The sequence below is a fragment of the Leptosomus discolor genome, chromosome 7, assembly GCF_034619465.1.
Source record: "Leptosomus discolor isolate bLepDis1 chromosome 7, bLepDis1.hap2, whole genome shotgun sequence".
Lineage (NCBI taxonomy): Eukaryota > Metazoa > Chordata > Aves > Leptosomiformes > Leptosomidae > Leptosomus > Leptosomus discolor.
In genome coordinates, this window is record NC_141397.1 from 9,527,525 (window position 1) to 9,550,511 (window position 22,987).

At 43.1% G+C, this 22,987-nt stretch overlaps 1 protein-coding gene across 1 annotated transcript; it reads right to left on the minus strand.

Moving 5' to 3' along the window:
• Positions 1-157: 157 nt before the first annotated feature.
• On the minus strand, positions 158-21,747 carry GSDME (gasdermin E). The gene is made up of 9 exons (XM_009962190.2): positions 21,537-21,747; positions 20,206-20,398; positions 11,770-11,941; positions 9,788-9,908; positions 5,189-5,377; positions 3,081-3,208; positions 2,778-2,964; positions 1,179-1,252; positions 158-388 (listed from the first exon to the last, which is right to left on the minus strand). Exons 1-9 carry the CDS (start codon positions 21,745-21,747, stop codon positions 158-160), a joined length of 1,506 nt encoding a protein of 501 aa, XP_009960492.1.
• Between the last annotated feature and the right edge of the window lie 1,240 nt (positions 21,748-22,987).

The window sequence follows — 22,987 nt, forward strand, 5'->3', positions numbered from 1 at the left end:
CACGCCGAGTCCACCCTGACCTCCGCCAGGCCGGGCTGGACTGCCCTAAGGACTCAACTGAGCGGCCCTACTGCTACCTCCACCACAGCGACGCTACACTGCAGAGCTACAGAAGAAAGAACGGGCTAGAGCAGTACCTGGATACTCAGCAAAGCTCCTACACATCCCCACCTAAAGCATAAAATCCATACAGTGCAACATAAAGAACAAGTGGGAAGAATCTAGGTTCTTTCGTAGTTACAGCTTTTACAGAAGACTCCGTCATTTCCAAATTAATGTTTGATGAAGCAAACAGCCTTTGCACGACGTCAAATCTTCCTCTGTCGGTGAGAGCAGCCACCAGAGGACTGCTCAGCGCCACAGTACCGTCAGCTGAAGCGATGTTAGGCTGTAGTTATGAGAGAGCAAAAGGCAAAGGCATTACAAAGGTTTTCCAAGCAGCGCTGTTCCTGCCGTCACACAGCTCCAATCCTCACGAAACCACGGGGGGGCTTACGTGGCAGCAGCGAAAGGGCAAGATTCCCTCCACCATCAGCCTTGACAAGTACAACGTACTCCTCCAGGACCAAAGCTCTATGACACCCTTTAAGGAGAAACATCTCTCCTACCGCCTCCCTTCCCCCAGCCCAACTTCTCTCACTGCAGGTCACACTTAACTCTCACTCCTACCCCGAGCAAACAGCAGCACACTCCCAAGTTTTTACTGCTGTTTTTGTCAGTGAGCTTAAAAAGCTTTAAAAAAGCCCTGCCGCGTTCCTTCAGCAGGCTCAGCGAACGGCCTCAGAGTTTTGGAACTTCCAAATGTGCCAAGGGCCAAGCACTGCTGCTATCGAAGTGAAATTTCTGCTTCCCGAGGGCAGGTGATCACTGTTACTGAGGCTTTAAAACGGGCTAGTGAGACCACTGGTAAACTAAAATTTGAGCTTAAATCACACCTTCTTTTCCTCGCAGCCCATGAGATCTCCCAAATACAGAAACGTTTCAGCAGGCAGGTGTCCACCTGCAGTAAGTCACCTGCATCCTTTGCCCCCGTCAGACTCTGACCTCGCCCAAGCAGCAGGCACTTACAGCCGAAATCCGCACTGGAGCTTGACATCATCTTTACCGGGGGAGACAGGCAGCGGGGCAGAGGACACAGCCCTCCCCTCGCGCTGCACAGCCACGTTTCGATGACTCACCAAACAGCACAGGGCCGCGAGGACCTGAAGATCGCAGCAGGCACGCAGCAGGACAAGCGCGTGATCGGGCAGCTCTGCCAAGGAAAGGTTGAAAGGGAAAGGCTGTTTGTAGGGGACACAGGAGGCTGGCTGCTGGGAAGGGGGGCTGCCCAACAGCGAGCTCCGTTACGGGGACCTCCTGCCGAGCAGGGACAGAGGAGCGGCCTTGTTGAGGCCCATCTGCAGGTGCAGCACCTCGCGAAACAGACGCTGGAGACCGAAGCGATTGAACGCTGAGGACAGGTGTCACAAGGGCTCTGCTGGACCTTTGGAAGAGGCTGATCCAGCCCTTTCCTGTCGGCTTCCCAGAGCGCAGAATACAACGGGACAGGCAAGGGGTACAAGCCCCACGCTGACGACCCCCTGCCCTTGTAAAAAGGCAGCTCGTAGGAAAGGGGATTTCCACCCCATCATTCTCGTCTCCCTCCCAAGTATCTCCTCAGTGTTTCACTCCCAGTCTGCAGGCTGGACAAACAATTTCGGCCTCGAATAAAACAAGAACCTCCGCTCTCAAAAATCTATATGAGATGCTGACTTCAGCAAAAACACAATTTGAGAGGGATGACAGAGCCGAGGCCACCTTGGGCCAGGGAGATGGACTAAACGATCCCTGTGGTCCCCTTCGGCTCTGTAACTCAAGGCTGTAATTCCTAATGGAAGCAACAGGCATAAAACAGCTTTTGATTCTTGATCCAGCTACATTTACGCCTGGACATTAGCAGGAGACATTATGTCCAAGGCCAGGTGATAATGCAGCACACTCAATTAACTGCACCCTGCTGTTAATAGCATCTGACAAGCGTTACTGCATCAGCAGGTTTCTGTTTTCTATTGCTTTTCTGTCTCTGCAAACGAGTTAAGCTTTCCTACCCGAGCGCCGTGCATACATGGATGCACACTGACATTCTGCTGCCCACTGCCACATCTAACTAATACTACACTGGACTTTGCTTCGTTATCTTGATGTCAGGAAATTCTTTATATATGAGAACGAGGAGAGAAAGCCAGGAAGGAGTCTGTCTTGGACTTCCCAGGTAGCTTTTAATTAACACTGTGGTGCCAACTAGATTGTGAGCATGGCATTTGTTTGACATTTATGTTTAATCTCCTTTTTCAGCAGCTGCAAAACAACCCTCCGATTGCAGTGTCTCTAAGCTGAATTCATTTTTGCTAAATATAGTTTGCACCTCAACAATAAACGCTACTACACTGAAGACAACACCTGATTTGTAAATCTCAGCATTTAGGCGGGAAGACCTCTGGTATGCGCTAAGAACAGAAATTGGCTTGCCAAACTGGAAATGCCCACTCAGCAGAAAGCAGAGTCGAGCAATCTTGGGGGAAAGTGTATTTTACAAGCAAAATCCATCAGTGACTGAGGGCTGAATTTCACTCACAGCCAGGAACGCTAAGCACGGTATATGAAACCCACAAAAAGGAGCAGAACAAGTGACGCTCGCTCAGCTCACCAACTGCTCATGAAGAGCCATAAGCGCTTGGACACCGAGGGGCCTTCTGAGAGGAAAAGGAAACAAAATGGGCTCTTCATTCACAACATACCAGAGATAGCACTGACGAGGAGGTGAGCAGCTGAGAAGAGGTCTTCATCCTGAGGCTGATACTTCCGCAACAACAGCTCACTCTGCAAGCTGCACCCCAAGAGCTGCAAGAAGTCAACCAGGTCTCCTTGTTCTGCAGGTTTTAACTCCTTCAGATCTGGCTTGTCTCCTGTGCAGATATCATCTAACTGGGAGCAAAAGAATAAGTAAAACTTGTTGAAAAGAGAAAAGCTCAAGCAAAAGAGAACGCTAGCTCTATCCTGAAATTGCTTTTAGGAAGCAAGCAGAAGTTCCTTCCTCTTACCGCGTCCTCCAGGGCAGTTACCATTTCTTCACGGAGCAAGAGTTCACAAAGGGTTCTATATAAAGCTCTTTGCTTGTCTTCTGGCAGCTTCACAAAGGGCTGGAACTGCGTCTTCAGCCGTGACAGATCTTTCCCGAGAAAGCAGTAAAAAGTAAAACTAAAGTATTTCGACACAAATGCCCGTACAAACAGTTAACATTTTTGCGATGCGTTTCATAACCTCATTTATCACCGCACCCTGACATCCTGATTTCCATCAGCACAAGTTACAATGCAAGGCTGGAACCCATCGGGCTGTTTTTCCCTCATGAGCCAATGAAGCACCAGTGACAGTTCTAAGAAAGCAGAACAGCTACCAAGGATCAGCGCTCGGTGTTCAGGATTTTTAATATTTTAGAAGTCAGTATTTTAATGTTAACTGAACCAACCATAGGCTGCTTCTCACTTGAAAGTTCATCTCCAGAGAACGTTCCTTTATAAAGCAGAATGAAGAGCTCTGCTCACAACCTTACTGCTTACCCTGTGGGTTAACAGGAATCACAAAGTCAATGGGGTAAGTCCACACACAGAATTAAAAGCTCCTGTTGCGATGCTAAATTGTTGTTGTCCCCGTATTTCACCAAGTGCATTAAAGAATTACACCCCTTCACCGCTGACCTAAAAAGACTTATTACAAAAATCAGGACAAAAATCTCTTCTTGATTGAAATACTGAATCCATTACAGTACATGCAACAGCTGCACATGAGAGTTCCCTGCACTTCTTTCTCCACAACTCAACTATGACACTAAACCAAAATGTTTTACGACATCAAATTACCACTTTGCTAAAAGACATTAAGTTTTCAAGACAATAACGCCAACTGGAAGGTTGGAACGTGGTTTATCGCGTTCCAAAAAGATGGGCACGCAAGCGTTCTTAACCTTGTTTAAAAGAAATTTCCCTTCACGTCACTCTGGTCAAGGAACACACTCTCTTTAAGGATTTTTATATTTAAAAATTACTTCATTGGAAAAAGAAAAAAAAAAGCCCAGCCACAGTCAGGTATTTTTTGTACCTGGCGCAATCGTATCACTGTCTATTCAAATAACAGAAGAGAAAAACTACTTCAAACTCCTTTAGTAGAAACCATTTCTTTAGGTTTTTTCCAAGAGACAGTTCAAGTTAATGAATTAAAAGAAACCTCCAAGCCTTTTAAGCAAGGAAGGCACAAAGGTATGTCAAACTAAAACAAAAACTGGAACAGTGGCGTACCATTCTTTCACAAATCAGTGGGGTTTACATACACATGGAGACACAGTCATTCCTTTCAAACTAGTCTACACTGGAGAACGATAGAATTTATTTCAGGACCACAAATACCTATTTTGGTCACAGTCTACTGAGCAGCCATGAACAAAGGGTATAACTTAGAGGTAAGTGAAGTGATGTTCATCATCAGAACTGGCTGTAAGAACTCTGCCAAGAGGTGATTAAAAGTAAAGTGTGTTCTGAGGCCCTGATTTGTTTTCCCTTTTTTCATTCGTCTGGTGACAATCCTGCCCCTTCTTTCCACGTCCCTACAACAAACAAGTTGTGCCTGGCCCATTATACCAATTTCCAAACTTCCATTTAAACCACACTCTGATTTCGTCAGCCTTAGCTGATACTGAAGATTTCTACAAAGCTTCTTGGAAAACAGCGAGGCCAAGGGAAGGCCGGGGAGATGTCTCTCTAATTTTTGAGACTTAAAATAACCTTTAACTGAGAAGCTTTACTGAAAGTTTTTTCCAAATCATGAAAAAATATATTTTCAGTGACCCTTTCTGAATGACAGCATAAATCATCACTAATCTTATGGAGCTTATCTGGAACGTAACAACTGGCATAAAAACCTGATTTTGTAAGATCGTATTTATGACAAAGGGATTCAAGGATGTTCCTAGGGAACATACACCTATTGCAGAAGTAAATTTTTCTATTCTTTCAGTGCATTCCCCCCGAGTTCCTGATAAGGGCTATTAAAACGAACTAACATAATTTCTTATGTACTATTGTACCAGATTATTTCCTCCTATCATGTGGCTTAGCTCACTGTAACATAACCATTAAAGCATTTCAGGTAATACCTTGTTTCAATACACTTAAAGAAGCATCACTGGGAATGAGGGTTTTAGCCCCAGAGTACGTCTCATTATCAACAGCATCTGGCTGATAGAGAAACGAAGCATCTCTGAATAGTGCTGAATGGGGATAAGTTGAGCCTTCTGTGCTTTCTTTCTCAAAACCTCCTTGCTGTTCATCTAGCAGACAGAACTCTGCAATTAGAAATTCAGTTTTAAAAAATAATTAACAAGACACACAAGCAATTACCGAATGAGATGCTAGCTTGTATCATCTAGCGTTGTCGCGTGTGGTTTCTCCAGGTCTCATCTCACCTAGACGGAAAGAATGCCAGTGGTTGCTGTGTACGTGGGTTACTGAGCACCGCTGCAGCCCCGACGCTCGGCACAGCGTGCGCAGACCAAGGTCCTGAGGTGCCGCTACCGACCACCCAACGTGACAGCAGCTCCTGCGAGGGAAAGTGCTGCAGACAGCAAGTGACATGAAAACTCCTCACCAACACCGTAAGCCTGAATGCTGCATCCAGGAGACGCAGGGATGAATTCTTCACGCTTTCTACCACGTCGGAGATGCGCCGCACTGCGGGCTACAGGATCCACTCGCCATGGGAGAGACACAAAAGCGCTTTCTGAGGTTCGTAAGAACTCTGAGAGTCCCTCACAGAGCTGCTTCTGGTCACAGCACTGATAGACGAGTCCTTCTCAGCCAAGCCACAGGTCCATCCTCAGGTTCTCCAGATGAGGGGGAAACAGGCGGCTTTCCTCTAGAGGATTCACCCAGCCACACTCGCTAACGGAACCGCTCTGCAATGCCCTGTCTCTGCAGTAACTTCATGCAGAAAATAACACACCCTGGCTGGATTACCCTTTCTGCCTCGCCTTCGTGACCAGCGCTGGCCTGCCCCACCAAACCGGCCTGCCGACCTCCTGCCACCCCAATGCCCCCAGCTTGAGGAAGCCAAGTGGCCGCCGGAAGGTACTCGGGGAGCCTTTGCAAGAGTTACGCTGAGAAATCTGGAATACCAAGTTCGGTGCTCATGTGTCCAAGATTGTGCCATAAAGATGCAGAATATAATTTAAGCCCTATGTGTTAGTTTGATCATCTTTTACTGGCTCAAATGTAAGATTTGCAATGTATCCTCGGCACTCTGCAGCGGGCCTGAGGAGAACACAGGCAGGCTAGCAAGAGGAACTCAATTTTAAAGTAATACCTGACAGCACAAGGGGGCAAAAAAAAAAAGTAACTAATCAAGCACAGTGCTCACATGTACCAGGCACAAACCCTAAATATAACCTTCCTGCAGTTGTAAGGGTCTGTCTCACCAAATTAAGGACGTTCAAAGCAGATGAGAAAGCACGGAGAGCACTCCATCAGCAAAAAGCTTTTTCAAAGGGAGAGCAGACAAAGAAATCTCTGCCAGAGAGAAAGAAAGATGACAGAGACCTTTAGGCCTGCATAACCCTTCACTGAGAAGAGCGAGCTACAGAGGAGCAGAAAGCGATTAACACAAACTAAAGACCTTCCCAAAGGCACCAGCCTCCCGCCAGCAGCTGAGGCGCCGTAAGGCCAGCACGCTCGTGCTCCTGTCACCGGTAACCCCGAGGCTTTCGCACGAGCCCTGAAGGAAGCGGCACTGCTAACGAACCACCCGCCCTCCCAAGGCAGAGCGAGGCTGGTGAGGGAAGCCAACACACAGCATCATGTGAGAAGTTTTAAGAGATACAGACCCTGCTGTTAAACCCTGTAACGGGACTTGATTCAGAGGACTGAAAGTTTTGTATTAATTCATTTTGTATCTTATCGATTCTGTCATACTCTTAAAAAAAAGAGAAGGCAAATAAGTGAATGAAAGAATATACATAATACTGTGATATTTTCTCTGTGGAATTCTATTACATCCATCCATGACAATCCTTCAATAGTGAAGTTAGATCTTGTTAGTTATTCAAACATTAACAGAAATGGAAGAAAACCAGAGATGATCGATGAAAACAGTCAAAGGCAAAAAGACTCCTTTGCGTGGAGAAGCTGAAAAGATTAGGACTGTTTAATTTACAGACATTTCAGAGGAAGCAAATCACACATATAGCAATGAGCAGAACAAAGCAAATCAGCTGGGTGCTACTATACCTCCTGTTTTGTAAAGCAAGAACAAGAGGACTTGCAGCGAAACTTTAGAGCCACAAAAGACGCCAAGCCTTTAACAGGAACAGCTTTTACATGCAGTGGAAAATTGGCCTGTAGAAATCAAACAGAACGATTACAGGAAAATGTTATGGTAAAGGGATCAGAAAAGGATTAGATCCTTTTTTCTTCATTTATAAAAATGTCCAAGCATGTCCAGTCACATTAGCCAGAACATTTTAAAGGAAGTTTATATACCATTCTGCCTTACAGAACAACTCAAGCACTATGAGTGGCAAAAAAAAAGGAAAGAAACAACAAAACCTTACATGCACTTTACTCTGTAATTATCTGTGAAGAGAATCCCATTATGTTACACCTGCTACTCATCACTTTCAGTCCCCTGTGAATGGACTACCTCAGTCTCTGGACTTAACTTCAAAGGCTATTTTTATTTCCATACACAGACACTGATCATAGCTCAGACATTAAGCAGAAGAAGGTTAGGCTCCACCACACTTATTCTTGCTGGCAAATCCCTAATTTTGTTGTTAGTTCCTCCACTTTACCTTCTCAGTGACAGTCAGGCAAGGGAAGATAGCATAAATTGGAAAAAAAAAAGAGAGACAAGACCCAGGTTGTTTGAGATGAAACAAGCTGTGGTGGTTTTGAAGCTTAAAAGACATAACACTAAATATGAAAAAAATGTGGAAAAAGAAGCAGAAGTGGAAGAAGAGCAGAGAAATACAGATTGTTAACAAGAGCCACGTATTATCAGCTAACAGGACACAGGAACTTCTATCTAGAACTCACACAAGTAGGCTAGCAGTCAGCTGTACACCTATGTAGTCAGGCAGCCTTAATTGCACCTGATTGCTCTGAATCACAGTTCTATTATGACCACGAAGTCAATGCCCTCTGCTATATCTCTGTGTTCAGCCTATGTCAGAGCAATTCCACATTTCAGAAATTTTTTACAGACTACATGATATTTACTTATATTCCTGAACATACAGATTTCCTTAATATCAGAAGTCAGCTGAAGGAGAACGACGGAGAGTATCTTCTGCACTTCTTATCCAAATAAAGTGCATCCTGCATTCAGACCTCAACTGCACTTCAACTATTTCTCCAGTGTATCCCCTGTTTCTCTCCACTTCAGTCCCTTCCAACTTCCAGCTCTACACAGTCCCTCTGATTTCCTTCCTTCTTGCATAACATCCCCTGAAACCTCCTTTAGGTCAGGGAGTTTAACTGAGGATAGACAAGAAAGAAAAACCCACGTGATTCTGCAGAGCAGAGTTACTACTCCCCCCAAAGCCAATTTCAACTTTTTTTTTTCTCCTAACTTGACACCTGAAAGTATTTGACCTGAAATAAGTAAAACATGACAAGGACATTCCTGCAACCATTCTGACAACAATCTATCCATGAAAGTGTAAAATGGACAGAAAAGTTTAAATTCCAGTCCCATACTTTATGAATAATTCTTTTCTTAGCACGCCTGTTGTCTAAACATTCCTAGTTGCTTGTCGATTGATATTTGGTTCGCTCTCCCTGCCAACAGGTGACGGCAGCAGCACGGGCTGAGGGCCAGCTCGCTAGAAGCAGAATTGCAGAAAAAGACCTGGACAACAAAGCGGAGAGGATCAGCAGCAGGCCCTTGCAGCTAGTGAAGTTTGCTGCATGCTGGGCTGTACTGGCAAGCGTGTAGCTAGCAGATCGATGAAAGTGATTTTTCAACTGGGGAGGAGACCGTTTGAAGTGCTGGTCCAGTTTTGGACTTCCCAGCACAAGACAAGACGTTCACATACTGGAGCAATCTAGCAAACAGCCACTGAGATTGCTGGGGGATGGAGAACATCACGTACAAACAGAGGCTGAGAGACTGGGCTTGTCCAGAGTGGAGAACATATTGCTAAGGGAGAACCTTACTGCTATCTACAACCACTCAATGGAAGGACGAAGAGAAGACAGAGCCAGCCTCTGCTGTATGATGACAGGATAAAAGGCAAGAGATACAAATCAAAGACCAGGAAATTCTCATCAGATATTAAGGAAAAACCGAAAAGTTCACCATGATGGTGGTCAAAGTGAGAACAGGCTGCCCAGAGGGGTGATGGAATCTCCGCCTCTGGAGATAATCAAAACCTGAACAGATAAGGACAGGAGCAATCTGATCTAACTCTGAACTTGGATCAAACTTCAAACGTTGGCCCTGCCTTGAGCTGGGGCTGAGCTAGATGAAATCCTGTGATCCCTTGAAACCTAAGTTATTCTGAGTTTGTGGTTTTATTTGAACAAGTGAAAAAGTACTACTAAATCAGAAGAGCAGCATTTCACAGCACAAATAACTATCATGGCTGGAGACTAGACAACATCACCACCTTCAAACACAGGGAAGTGCAAAAATCACTGCCTGACAGACAGCTCTGTCCACAGTTGAACTGTGTGCCACAGAAAATGAACTTTATACTTACCAAACTGGCCACTGTGCTTTATAAACAGTTCAATTACACCGTAGGCAATAGCGGTTGCAGGAGGAATTTCAAGGATCACGCTTGAATCCTTCATCATACTTCCATTTTCACTCACTGAAACCTAGAGGACAGATTTATTCACCGTTTATCTGATTCAGCTATTGTGTAGTATAAACACAGAATTAATTAAGGGGAAAAGGAGAAAGAATGTGCTTTATTCTCCATGACGTCTAACTAAAGCACATATTACACTTGACATCTACGAAAGGAACTAGAAGAGCAGCGAGGCAGAAGCACAATGCCAAGAGCAGCTCTCAAACTCTTAGCTACCCTGTCCTAACGCAAATTTGAGCTCCAGGTGCAGCTTTTACCAGACATGAAACATTGCATCACTAGGAAATGGGCACCCACTCCAGTATCCACCCTGCCCTCTTCTATCCTGACACCCCTTTTGCCCAGCTGGAGACCGGTACCAGGAAGGTGGCACTTGCACAGAGGGTTGTTGAACTGCAACTCCCAGACTTCTGCTACTGGAGACACCCTGTACACAGAAGGGATTCATCTGCAGCTTTAATTAAAAAAAAAAAAAAAGACAACCCCAAAACTTAGAATGAATGAGCATATTGCATTGGGTTGGCGTGGCAAGGTTTTGGTAGTGGGGCGGGGGGAGGCTACAGGGGTGGCTTCTGTGAGAAGCTGCTGGAAGCTTCCCCTGTGTCCGACAGAGCCAGGGCCAGGTGGCTTCAAGACGGACCCAACACTGGCCAAGGCCGACCCCATCAGCAACAGTGCTAGTGCCTCTGGGATAATGGTGGTAGCGCCTCTGGGATAATGTGTTTAAAGAGGGGGGCAAAAAAAGAACTGGGCAAGAGCAGCTGCAGCTGGAGAGAGGAGTGAGAATATGTGAGAGAAACAACCCTGCAGACACCAAGGTCAGTGAAGAAGGAGAGGAAGGAGGTGCTCCAGGCACCGGAGCAGCTGGCAGGACTTGTGACCCTGCAGGGGACCGACGCTGGAGCAGTCTGCTCCTGCAGGACTGCACCCCACGGGAGAGATCCCACGCTGGAGCAGGGGAAGAACGTGAGGAGTCCTTCCCCTGAGCAGGAGTGGCAGAGACAACCTGTGATGAACTGACCGCAACCCCCATTCCCTCTCCCCCTGCACCACTGGCACGGAAACGGTAGAGAACTCGGGAATAAAGTTAATCCTGGGAAGAAGGGAGGGGTGGGGGGAAGGTGTTTTTAAGACTTGGTTTTATTTCTCGTTACCCTTCTCTGATTTGATCGGTAATAAATCAAACCAATTTCCCCAAGTCAAGTCTGTTTTGCCCATGATAGTGACTGGTGACTGATCTCCCTGTCCTTATCTCAACCCACCAGCCTTTCGATATATTTTCTCTCCCCTCTCAAGCTGAGGAGGGCAGGGATAGAGCGGCTCTGGTGGGCACCTGGCATCCAGTCAGGGTCAACCCACTACACATATGTTTTGACTTTGGTAATTCTTTCTCAATTCACAGGCAATTTTTCAGGTACTTTCATAACGCAGTTAATCTCTGCTCCCATGATCGAAAACACAAAGCTTCTCCATAAATACTAAAACTCAGTAGACATGCAAACATATTTGATGACTGATTACCTGGCTTTTCAAATAAATTCGCTTCAGCAATGCTTTTTGCTCTTCAACTTTCACTGAATTGTTGTATGTTTATGTTCTGCTGTAGGCAGGAACCTACACAGAAACTGAATCACAATTTGACACCACGGATAGAAACCACATTCCAGGCTCACACTAAAAGATGGCACCAGTGAGGCAACGGAAAAAAACACTTTACCTTTCTGAAGTTTCACAACTAAGCAGTGCAGCGAGTTCAACATATTAAAGAAGCATGAAAAATACTTTGAAATCTATTTGGAGAAACCATAATTTCTTTTCAGATAATCTGGAAATGTTCTATTCCTTGTAGATTTTTTAATAACTTTTACCTTTACGATTTTTGTACTGCATCCCATCACACCACTGATTTTTTCTTCTGTCTGGATATGTTCCGATATTGTACACCTTTGAGTTGTTATTATCTTTTCTCTCAAGATACACAGCACTTCACGTTTTCTTTCTATTACTTGTTGCAGTAAACTACTGGTTAGATTTATTGTTCTGAAAAAGAAAAGATGCCATTAACAACATAAATACTAGAATTGAGAAAAAAACATTTTCTTCATTGCTTGAAGAAGCTTTTATTGTAATAATAACAATGGTTTCTCTATGAGCAGTCTCCTTAAAATTATTATGTCCTCTTTTGTTATTTGGTAGCAGTAAATATCTGTATTCCACAGTAAGTCCCACAACACTTACTGAATTCTTGATTCCTTACTCTGAGCAAAAAACGGCAGCTGTTTCGCTACTTCCTAAGCAGAAAAAGCAAGAGAGAACTAAAGACAACTTTAAGCTTCCAGCGTAACATGAAAATACCCAGCCAGGCTCGTGGACACTGGACTGAATCCTCTGTTACCACCAACTCACCCTGACATTAATATAGCCACGGCAGCGGATGCGGACTAACCATTCCCTTCAGAGCCGCACGGCAGCACAAACAGTGTCAGGAAGTCACATCTTGCAGTCTTTACTCAGAAGAATTATTTCAACCAAAAAAAAATCACGGAATACAAACAAAAGACCTGTGCTCATGGCCCATATTATGAACTCCCTGCAGGCTGGCACACTACTGCATACATTAGGCACGCACACACACAATAAAAATACCTCTAACAGCATAACACACAGTAAGCATGCAATATAATAGTATTATCCACACATCACAAAGCTCTGCTTAGGAAGAGTGAAGTTGCAGTGAAGCTACTAGAAGTCAGCAAATACCTAGCAAGAAGTCTTCCAGTCTGGTTAGTTTGTCTCTTTGTAACCAAGCCCCGCTTTTCCTTACAATAGTTCACCGTTTTCTTACCTGACCAGATCAAGTCCCATTTCTTCCCCCTCCTCCTCATTCATCTCAGCCTTGTCCCACAGCCAGCCAGCTCACCAGCCCCACTTCATGTGACTTCTCTGCTATCTTCCACCCTCAGGTGACAACCAGCTGTTCATGGCTCCCAGCCTCAGTCTCCCCCTTCCTCCTCACAGTTCAGCCCCACCAGTTTCCAGTCATCTGGCCAAACTCGGTCTCATTTATCTCCCTGTCACCATTCAGTCTGTCACCCCTGCCTCTGTATGTCTTTCTACCTGCTGCAGTGTGCCATCAGGTGCTGCTCAACCAGGGAGGTGACATGGGGCTCCTTTGTGCCCAAGTGCTGATATCCAGGCTCACCCTGGGCTAGGACAGCCTGAGGTGACCACCACTAGGGATGCTATTTGGCCTCTGAAGACCTTTGTGCAGGCAAAGGAGTGCCCTGACACACTGCTGCCAAATTCTGAGTCACCAGAATTTCTCCTTGAGGGATGAACAGCACGCTAAGGGAGCGATGCCTCAATGCCAACCCTCACAGCTTGCTATGGATCTGTTGCAGCGTTCACTTAAACCCTGAACTGGCTGAGTGGGATCAGACCAAATACTTCAAAGGGCTGGATGAGAAAACACAGAAAAGATTTCATGCATTTTGGGACCAGAGAAGATTACCGAAAAAAAGAGCTGTTATAAACTCCTGTGTTACTCACCAGTATAATCTCACAATTTACAATAAATGACCAGGACTGTCACAGTCAAAAGAAAAATTAACTGTGGGAGAGACCTCAAATCTCTAGCTTGTGCCTCCAACTTAACAAGTCATCCCTGCTCCACAACATCATTCAGTGTGTGTTTAAATGCTGCTGGAGATATTTCTGAAGTTAGATTCTTCTTAGAATGAGCAGAAGAAAGAATATGAACTCTCAAAAACAATACATGAAGATTATTTCCTAAGAAAAGATGACAAAATTCACTACCTTGTCTTCTGGGGTGTCAACTGACTTTCTGGTAACAGTTAAAGCAACTACTTAACTGTATTTAATTGATTAAAATGTGTCAATCATATTATACTTTTGCAAAACACCCACTGGAGGTCCTCAGAAGAAATGTTGTATTTTCTACAAACAGACAACTCTAGCAAGACAGTCAGAAGATTAAAAGATTGCTACCCCTGGCTCAAGTTATTCAGTCTTTTCTCCTCCCTTTTACTGTAAATGGCTATTCATGGGGCTAAATGGCAATTCCCCAAAAATATGACAGAAAGACATGTCTGACTCCACTTTACTTAACTCGAGATATCTCCACTTTTAATTAAAAAGTTTTAGATTTATTAGATTCAGGAGTTTTGGATTTATGCAGTCTGTATAAGTCTGAAGTCAGCTTGGTTCTTTATTAAATTAAAAATATCCTGAGGCAATTTTTGATCTTTGGAGAGTTACATGCTTATATGAAAGTTCAATCAGTTGGAATGAACTGTCTGAAAACCTTAAAGTTGATTGTTTAAACAAGGGAAAGAAAATACCTCTGGAGCAATGCAGCAGCCACTAGAAAAGCACCCCCAAACATTCCTGAGATTATTAATATAACTTTTTTTCTTTTGGTGCCCAGCCACGCTTTATGCTTGGAATGCGATGAATCTTTGGATTAAGGAAAAATTGAAGAAATGTCAAGCAACCACAAACACCGCTGCTCTTAGAAGCGTCTGCCAAACCAGAGCTATCAGTTATGACAATAACTGACAACCAAGCCTACCATATACTTCACAATAATTATTTATGATTCTGAAGAGGTGTGCTAAGCATCTTGAAAACACAAATTAATGCACTAAGAAGTTGCAATTTTAACATTCGACCTAAGAAGCCACAGGGGAAGGAATACAATGAAGAAGCACAAAAGCAATTTGTCATTTGCTTTCATATGATGTACTTTTTGCCTGCTTTAGAGGATGATGAATTCACCAGATACCCCTAAAACTTAGAGCAAAAGAAACAAAACAATCCAAGGTAAAAAAATACAGGTTAAATGGAGATTTGCTGTTTCTGAATGAGCGTTAACAGAAGAAGCATATAGAATGTGATTTAAATCTATACAAATGAATGACCAAAATAATTCGAGACACATTTTCTTCCATCTACTTCTACAGTGCTGTGCCCGAGGCAGGACTGGCTCAGACTGCCCCTCACGCTCCTGGGCTGGAGGTTCAGATGCAGGACTAAGAGCAGAGTGGCAGACAGAGTCAGAAGACACAGGTAAACTTGCAAAGAGGCACAGTGAAGAAATTTCCGAGGCAGCTCTGGAGGTTACGCAGCGACACCAACGCCATAGGGCAGAGAGCTACCCGCCTCGGTCCCCGAGGCAGCACCCCTGCGGGCACCGTGTCTGGGAGGGAACTCGGGGTCCTCTGCACAGAGCTGCGCTGGTGGCAGAGACACGGCCACTGCCTCCGCCCCAGGATTCGAGTGACTTCAGTGGGATGTGTTCAACTGTAAAGCCGACAGAAATGCTCTCCTCCTCCCGCTAAGTTTAGTGAGTACTGGACTCAGAGCTTTAAAACACATACCCTTACCAACAGCTGCAAATACCTTTTCTTTTAGGACAGCCCAGTTAAATAGTCTCCTCTAGACTTCTGGCACTGAACTTTCTATCATAAAACCTCTTAGACTCCAGGTTTGTGTGTGGGCACACCACAAGTTATTACTGAGGCGCAGCCTGCAGAAGGCAAAACATTCTGCTCTTCTCAGTGACTCAAACAGGCAACAACATGAAGTAAGCAAATACCCAGCTTATCTAAATTATCACTGAAAAGTAGTCATCAAGAGCAAAATGCAACAGGGTTAAAGTCTGACAACCAGAGCAGGGCTTAAAGTATTGCAGGGCAATGGTCACTGAATCTATGAGTGTATGTTTGCAAGAGCTGAACTCATTTGCTAGCATAACATTGAACATCAAGAATATAGCTGATGAACAAGAGATGGTCAAGTTAAATCCCTGAGAATACAGGCATGCGAATTGCATTGCATTTTTTATTTTACAGAGCTTTTCTTTCCGATCTACACTCATGACTCTTACCATCTCTTTCACCATCTATTGTCCAGGAGCCCTTATCGATCTTGTGTGACCAGGACTACATCACCGTACTCCTTCCCACCTTAGGAGGCTGAGCTGAAGTACTCCAAAGTAACATGTATTAAAATACAGTAAGATGTTGGTTTGTTAAGTCCCATTAGCAAAACACAGAGTATGAGCCTGTATAAATAAAGATCATTTAAAAGATAAGGATTATGGGTTTTTGTTTGATTGTTTTTTCTGCTTAAATAACCTTCCTGAGGTCAATCATTTACTATGCTGGAAGCTCTATAGGTCAAACATGTACAGAAAAGAATTTATTTGAGTTTTGGTCTCCCTCTCTCCACATTTAATTGGATTAAACACTTCCACTCTCCTATAAAGCAAAGGCTTCCTTCACTTTTATCCAACTTTTTCCTTCTTGCATGAGGAAAGCAGTGGAGAATAGAAAGGCACAAAGGCGACTTGCTGCAGACTGAAAGCAGAAAAGAAAGGAGAAAGGCAGAAACCAAGGAAAGGCAAGAGAAAACAGACAACCCTTGGCAACAGAGCAGGTTCTCACAGTTAAAGTAGAGAGCAGGAGCCTGCTCTAAACCCCACAGCTGAGACTGAAGGGTCTTTCCTTCAGGCACAGAATCTCTGACCAGACCATCCACAAAGGACAGGGGCTAGCATCAGTCTTCCATCAAATCCTGTCTAGTCTTCTCAGTAACCCACCCCACAAATCCTCAAGGCAAAGTGCCTGTCAATTTACTACAAACACCAAAAAGAATGGTTACTGCTATGGGTACTCTCTATCCTCATATTGAAGTCAGCACTGCTGCCTGCCTGCATGAATTTTCACTAGTCCAAACTTCTTGGACTTCCATACAAATGCTGCTTGCTGCACAGCGACAGCCTGCACCCAGCTTTGTTCCCTCTCTAACAGAGGCCTCTAGATGAGTGCCGTGGAATAAACTCCACCACACCTAACTCTACCACTTTCCACCAAGCACAGATGCATAATATTACTTTTGTTAATCCATTTCAGATATAACCTCTCTGACCTACTTCTTACAGTCATACCAGAACACAGTATCTGCTACAGTCAGCTTACCGATAGCATTTCACAATTTTCCCTCCAGAATAACCTGACAATTACTTCACAGAACATCTTCCTCAAGAATACCAGAGACTTTTGAGAGTGACAGAGATAGTTCCTCTATTTTCTGTTTGGCATTCTCTTTGTTTTTTAAACCACAGACACACATAGTTGATTTTATTCAATCCTGACTTCATATTAACCATGCAGCACCTTTGGTAGAAAACTGAATAGTTTCCTCATCATATGCATAAACAAGGAATTTTAAAGAGTAAATAACAAAATGGGCTGAATTGCCACTGCACCCAGGTTAGGAACAGGCACCCATTTTTGTCTCAAGTGTGCACAATAGTTGAATCAATGCAAGTGCATATTCAAGTTCATCATGAAAGAGTATAGTACTAATAACACTTACCCTGTCTTTCTAATACACTAATCAGAAAGTTAGGAATCATTCATGTGAAATGACAGAAGTGTGGCAGGCAAACTTTTCTGCAGTGAACTGACTGACTGCTGCCTCTTGTTCCTATTTCTTTCTCTCTGCTGTCACTGTCCTTAGAACTTCTGTTTCAATCACCTAACACAACTCAGTGAAACGGTAAAAACAAACAGCCAGATTTGTTAATCCATGAGATACGCAAAATAAAATATATCGAGTTTATATACATAAAACTTTATACTTTTATTTTGCTTATGTCCTGGTTTGGCTGGGACAGAACCGCAGCCCAGCCATGCCAGGCAGGCCGCTAACAGTTTGAGTCAGCCAGGGCAGCTGACCTGAGTGAGCTACAGGGGTAGCCCATCCATCATGTCATGGTCATCATAGAGGGGGAAGGTTTGGAGAGGAAGGGGAGCTCCCGTGAGGTTCCTTCTGCTCCTTGCTTGGCTTCTCCCTGCTCTTGAGGCCTGCTCTCCTGTCAACTGCATGTTCATTTGGCCGAGTACAACTCTGGACACCCTTGTTGGTATTGGTGCTGTTTCATCAAGTCTGTTTTCACTTCTACCCACGGGTCTCCTCTCCTTTTACTGACTCCCCTCCCTGGCTCATGAGGGGTTATCGAGTGATAGAGTAACTGTTATAGTTTAGCCCCAGAGCCAGGCTAAATGCAGACAGCATATTATGTTAGTAAGTGTGCTCTGCATTTACAACGTGATTGCTTTGGCAAATCAGAAAGGATCTCATCCTGTCTCCTTCAGCTGCCATCCCCCTTCAGAAAAGGAGAGCCAACGCGGCATCTGAATTCTAATTAAAAGATCAGTAGGATTCTCTTTCAGAAGGTTCACATAAGAAGTGACAGGAAGCCAATTTCCTGCACCCAGCACTTCCAGCTTGCTGAACCTTGAAGACTCACGTGACTTAAGTTGAGAAGGCATATCAGCTTTGACTTTATTTTTTAGAGTTTTCTGTTTATCTGCAACTTTGACTTAAGCAGCCTAATACAAGAACAGCATTTTAAAATGCAACTTAATTAGGCTATACATGTAGAAACAATAAACGAAACAATAATTGATCAAACAAGCACAAGCAATGTATGTCACTGGATGAAATCAGGAACACTCATCCGACTCATCTCACAAGGACTGATGGGTAAACCTCCTCTTAGTACCATAGTGCTTTGCACCCAAAAATCACTAACTTGTGGGCACCAGCACTCACGAATGCTGACATCTACACCATGACCCATGAACAAGACAAAAGCTAGAAGCTTGGACACCATCCATCATAGATCACAGAATATTTATGAGTAACTGGAATTTCATTTGTAAGGCACTGACACAATTTCCAGTGAGCCTCGGTGCTATGCTCAAGAAAAAGAATAAAAATTCTGCTATCCTCCTCATTCTCAGTGACCTGGCAGAAGCCAGACTGACTGGATATCAGTTACAAGCTCTGCATCACAAGCCTTAAAAAGCTATGAGCATCTTTCTTATGAATGAGGAACTAGCTCCTTGTAGAAAGCGACACACACATTAACCTAATTTACAGTTATATTCACATCAGCGTAGAGCTACTGATTTTCCACACTCAGAAGTAGACAATAGAATCCTAAATATTTAGTGTTATAATCCCAAGATACGCTGAAGTAAATCCGATTCGTTATGGGAGGATTATTTGTTTGAACAGAGTAGGTAACTTGCTGCAGAAAAGTAAGTAAAAGTTTACTGATCTAATTAGAAATTACTCTAGTTTGTTTTTCTATAGGACTTTAGTGCTAGAAACAAGATTCTAAACCTTGACTGACACTGTTTTTCTGATACTAGATTCATACTAATTTTAAACATTTAGCCCAGTATTTTCTGCTTTTAGTAAGGCATTTAGTACAAAGACAGCAAGGTGCCATATTAGAGTAAGTTTGTTGACTTGTGAATGCTCACAATAACAACAACAGCAGCCATTTGTTCCTGTGAAAATGGAGAATTGATTATTTCTAGAACATCAGTGTACCTAAAGCAAATTTACATGGCTTCTGACAACTTTTGCACTGGTAACAAAAAAACTATCATCTTTATCTTCAAGAGCACCAGCAAAGGCTATTAAAATGCACTACACCACCTGCTACAATGCTGTCACGAACGAACCACCCTCATCTCCCACGAGTGAGGGCCTGCAGTACAGAGTAGACCCTCTGACGTGTCAGCTGGTTGCCAAGCAGCCTTTGGTCCATGACTGTCTTATTGCAAAATTAAATAAATCCAATTTCAGAGTAGGATAGGAAGTGTTGCATATCTTGTAAAATAAAGATTACAGTTCCCCTCAGCTATTACAGCTCCATTGCTCACTGTTACACACTGTAACCTATACTTTGTTCGACTAGCAGAACATGCATTGGCCATTGCTTGCTCACCTTAGCTGCTCCTTCAACTTCAAATCATTCAATTTTCTAGCACATTCACACAGAACAGTAAAGCCTGCTTACAAAAACATTAGTAGATCTGAATTCAGTTTTCACAGCATTTGCCCCAGTAACAGAGAGAAACCAATCCTTTTTTTTTTTTTCCAGATTGTTCCAGACTCAGTACAGTCCCCCAGAGAAGGGAGGATTTGGCTCTTGTCCCATGTGGTAATTCATGCAAATACGTAACATGAAATTGCAGAGAGATGTTTTTAAAATGAAAGGGAAAGGTTTGACCATCAAGCTTTCAAAATCTGGAAATTTTCATTTTTGCATATATAATTTATCACCTGAAAATGAGAACCTACAATAAAAATAATTCTCTAACTATGGCAACACTACAGAATCAACTGTTCAGTAATCGCTGCTGGCCCAAGTCTTTTCAGCTCAGTAATCTTTCCTGGCCATTACATTAAAAACTTACCTGTCCTTGACGTCTTTCATAAGCTGCTGCAAGTCAATCTCCTGCTTCCTCAGGTTTCCAAATGAGGACTGGTTTTCCACATAACCCTTCCCTCCAGCTCCCAGGCTGATCTTTCCAAACGAAGTTTCAATACTTCCTTGAACAAAATCTTCAAACTTCCCCGTATATTTTGCAAAGTCAGACTCCACAATCACTAGGAAAGCAATAAAAGTAATTTCTACCTGTGAAGAGAAGTGCTGAAACAGTCCTGAAGTGATTGGAAAACCAGAAACTTACAGAAAATACAACAAGTTAGTGAAGGCAAGGAACAGTGTGGAGCAGGTACTAAATGAAATTTACAGCTCTGCAACTCTTATTTCTGCTTCCTCTGTATTTTCACTCCACTAGCTTTTGTAGTTTGTCGTTTTAGGAAAACATACAGTGATTGAAGTGCCGACTCTAGATGCTATGGAAGATTTATAAAGAATGACTGAAACTTATTTCAGCCACAAAGAAAAACCACAAAGCGGACCCACTTGTACAATAGGGTTAATATTTCGCCGTTATCTTGACATATCTCATTACAGGGCTGTCCCAAAGCTCACTGAAAACCAACGCACCTAATTGGCTTAAAACAAGTCTGAATCTTACACACCTATGAACCAAAGAACTGACTCAGAATCAGCTAATCTTCCAAGCCAGTTACAATTAACCTCTAACCTTAGGGACTCATCTATTTTCCTGTATGGAATTGTGACATGTCCAGAAATACAGGACTCCCGATCGTTAACCCTAAAAGCTGGTGAGGACTGCTGCAGCTGGACGAAGGACACAGTACAAGGGTCAACCACTTTTAATAGCCTGTGCAAGAAGAAAGCCAGCAGTGGTAAACCTTGCTTGGCCTTGCCTGAGCAAGCATTCCCTGGGCTACTGTCATCAACAAGACACTGTTTATCCAGTGCTCTTTGACCCGGAGCACAGTATAGTTTCACGCTACTATCACATACTAGGATCCCCCAACAATATTCTAGGGGAGGTCCTGTGGCTGCAGACAGCACTGTTATTGAACAGTAGGACTGTACGGCTTGCCAACCTTCAGCACTCAATTTCAGTAGTCTAACTAGGCAAAATATTTTTATTTTTCTTAACAAACATTTATTATTACTGGTTTTAGTTAAATGAATAGTCAAGTGAGTAAAGATCCAGTCATCTCATTTCCCCAGATGGAGAACACTTTGAAGCATTCCTCTGAAAGGAGCCCTCTAGTAACACGACTGAGAATAATAACAAAAAAGATTAGGCTTTGCATTCTTTTTATCTGGAATAATAGTGCTGCCCGAGTACGGCTTTACCTGGTTTTATCGGCGTGTCGTCAGTAAGCACATCACTCAGGGTGACTGACAAGAAATGATACTTGGGCTTCTGCCAGCACCAGAATTTCCTCCTCTTCGTAACTAAGCTCAGAAGCTGCAGCTTGTCTGAGGCATTCAGGTGGGAGACAGGGATCAAGTCACCTCCACCGTCAGTTTCTCTCACAAAATTCTTCGTGGCTTTTGCAAACATCTTGGGGAGTCAATTAACACCTGAAAGAATACAGCTGTTTTTCAACAACTACAGTTTGAAAGCAAAAATATTTACATTGTCACTTTAAGAAGTTCTTTGTGGTATAGGTATTGATGAAGGAACAGCTAGCCTTTTCACTCCATCTTCTCCACTCTGAGCTGGGAATCGCGACAGTTCAGACCACTTGTCACAAAGTAAAAAGGTTTTCACGGTAACAGACAAAAGAATTTGAATTAAAAATTTAAATAAGCAACAGTGAGTAAGCGAAGAACAATGCATTGCAAACACAATATGCAAGGCTTAAACGTTACAACAACAACGCATGACATTTACGATCATGCAGACAACGAAGAAAGAAAAATGTGTGAGAAAATAAATACTCCAATCTACAGCTGAAAAGTTCCTTCAAGGAACACTCACAGGTAATTAATCTGTTAGGGAGGAAAAAAAACTTACACAGCTTACCTGAAATTCTAAGAAAAAGCATCTACTAACGAGCACCCTGCAGAGACTGCCTGGGATGCGGACAGCACTGGTGCAACGGCAGAGGATTTCTGCCTCCCCACAGAATCCTTCTTTTATTACCTAACATAAAGTTATCTTACCCCATATAAGGTAATTGGGTATTATTCACACACATTATCTTGATCTTTTTAGCAGTGAGTAAACACATGTAGGGATAATAACCATTATTCTATAAAAAACAACAAATATTTGCATTGGCATCTTTGTGACTAAGTTTTATTTCTTAACTATGCCCCTGGAAGGTCCCAATTAATTTTTTTCCTTCTGAACCTTTTTACCTTCAATATTTTCTAATTTTCTATTTTCCACTGGCATAACTGCAGCTAAATTGAACGTAAGTTATTTGCAGCTGTTATTCATATCTTCTAAATAGCTACATACATTGTCTTCTACATTTTAAATGTCTTAAAAAATACTGGCATCTCTTATTGTGTGAGGTTTTCTTTATCCCAAGCAATGCATTTTGCTGTATTTACAAGGAACTTTTTCAACAAGGGAAACTGGCTAAACTCACAGGAGGAATGGGAAAAAAATGACTATTCACAAGTGCTAAACATACAATTCTAATAACCTAATTTTTGATCTTTTTAAAAAATGTAATCTTTTTAGGTTTTTAACTCTACGTTATTTTGTCTAACGATATTTCCAGAATTAAATAATTTTTTTAAAGCTGGAAGCATTCCTTTGAACCCCCCCCACTGACACCGAGTGTAGG

What these genes read in the sequence shown, in the direction of transcription:
- GSDME (XM_009962190.2), bottom strand. Translation starts at nt 21,747, where the DNA reads ATGTTTGCAAAAGCCACGAAGAATTTTGTGAGAGAAACTGACGGTGGA. An exon ending in AAAGCACAGTGGCCAGTTTG is followed by an intron (nt 5,378 to 9,787) that starts GTAAGTATAAAG and finishes TTCTAATTGCAG; the next exon opens with AGTTCTGTCTGCTAGATGAA. An exon ending in TTTAAGTGTATTGAAACAAG is followed by an intron (nt 3,209 to 5,188) that starts GTATTACCTGAA and finishes TTCTCGGGAAAG; the next exon opens with ATCTGTCACGGCTGAAGACG.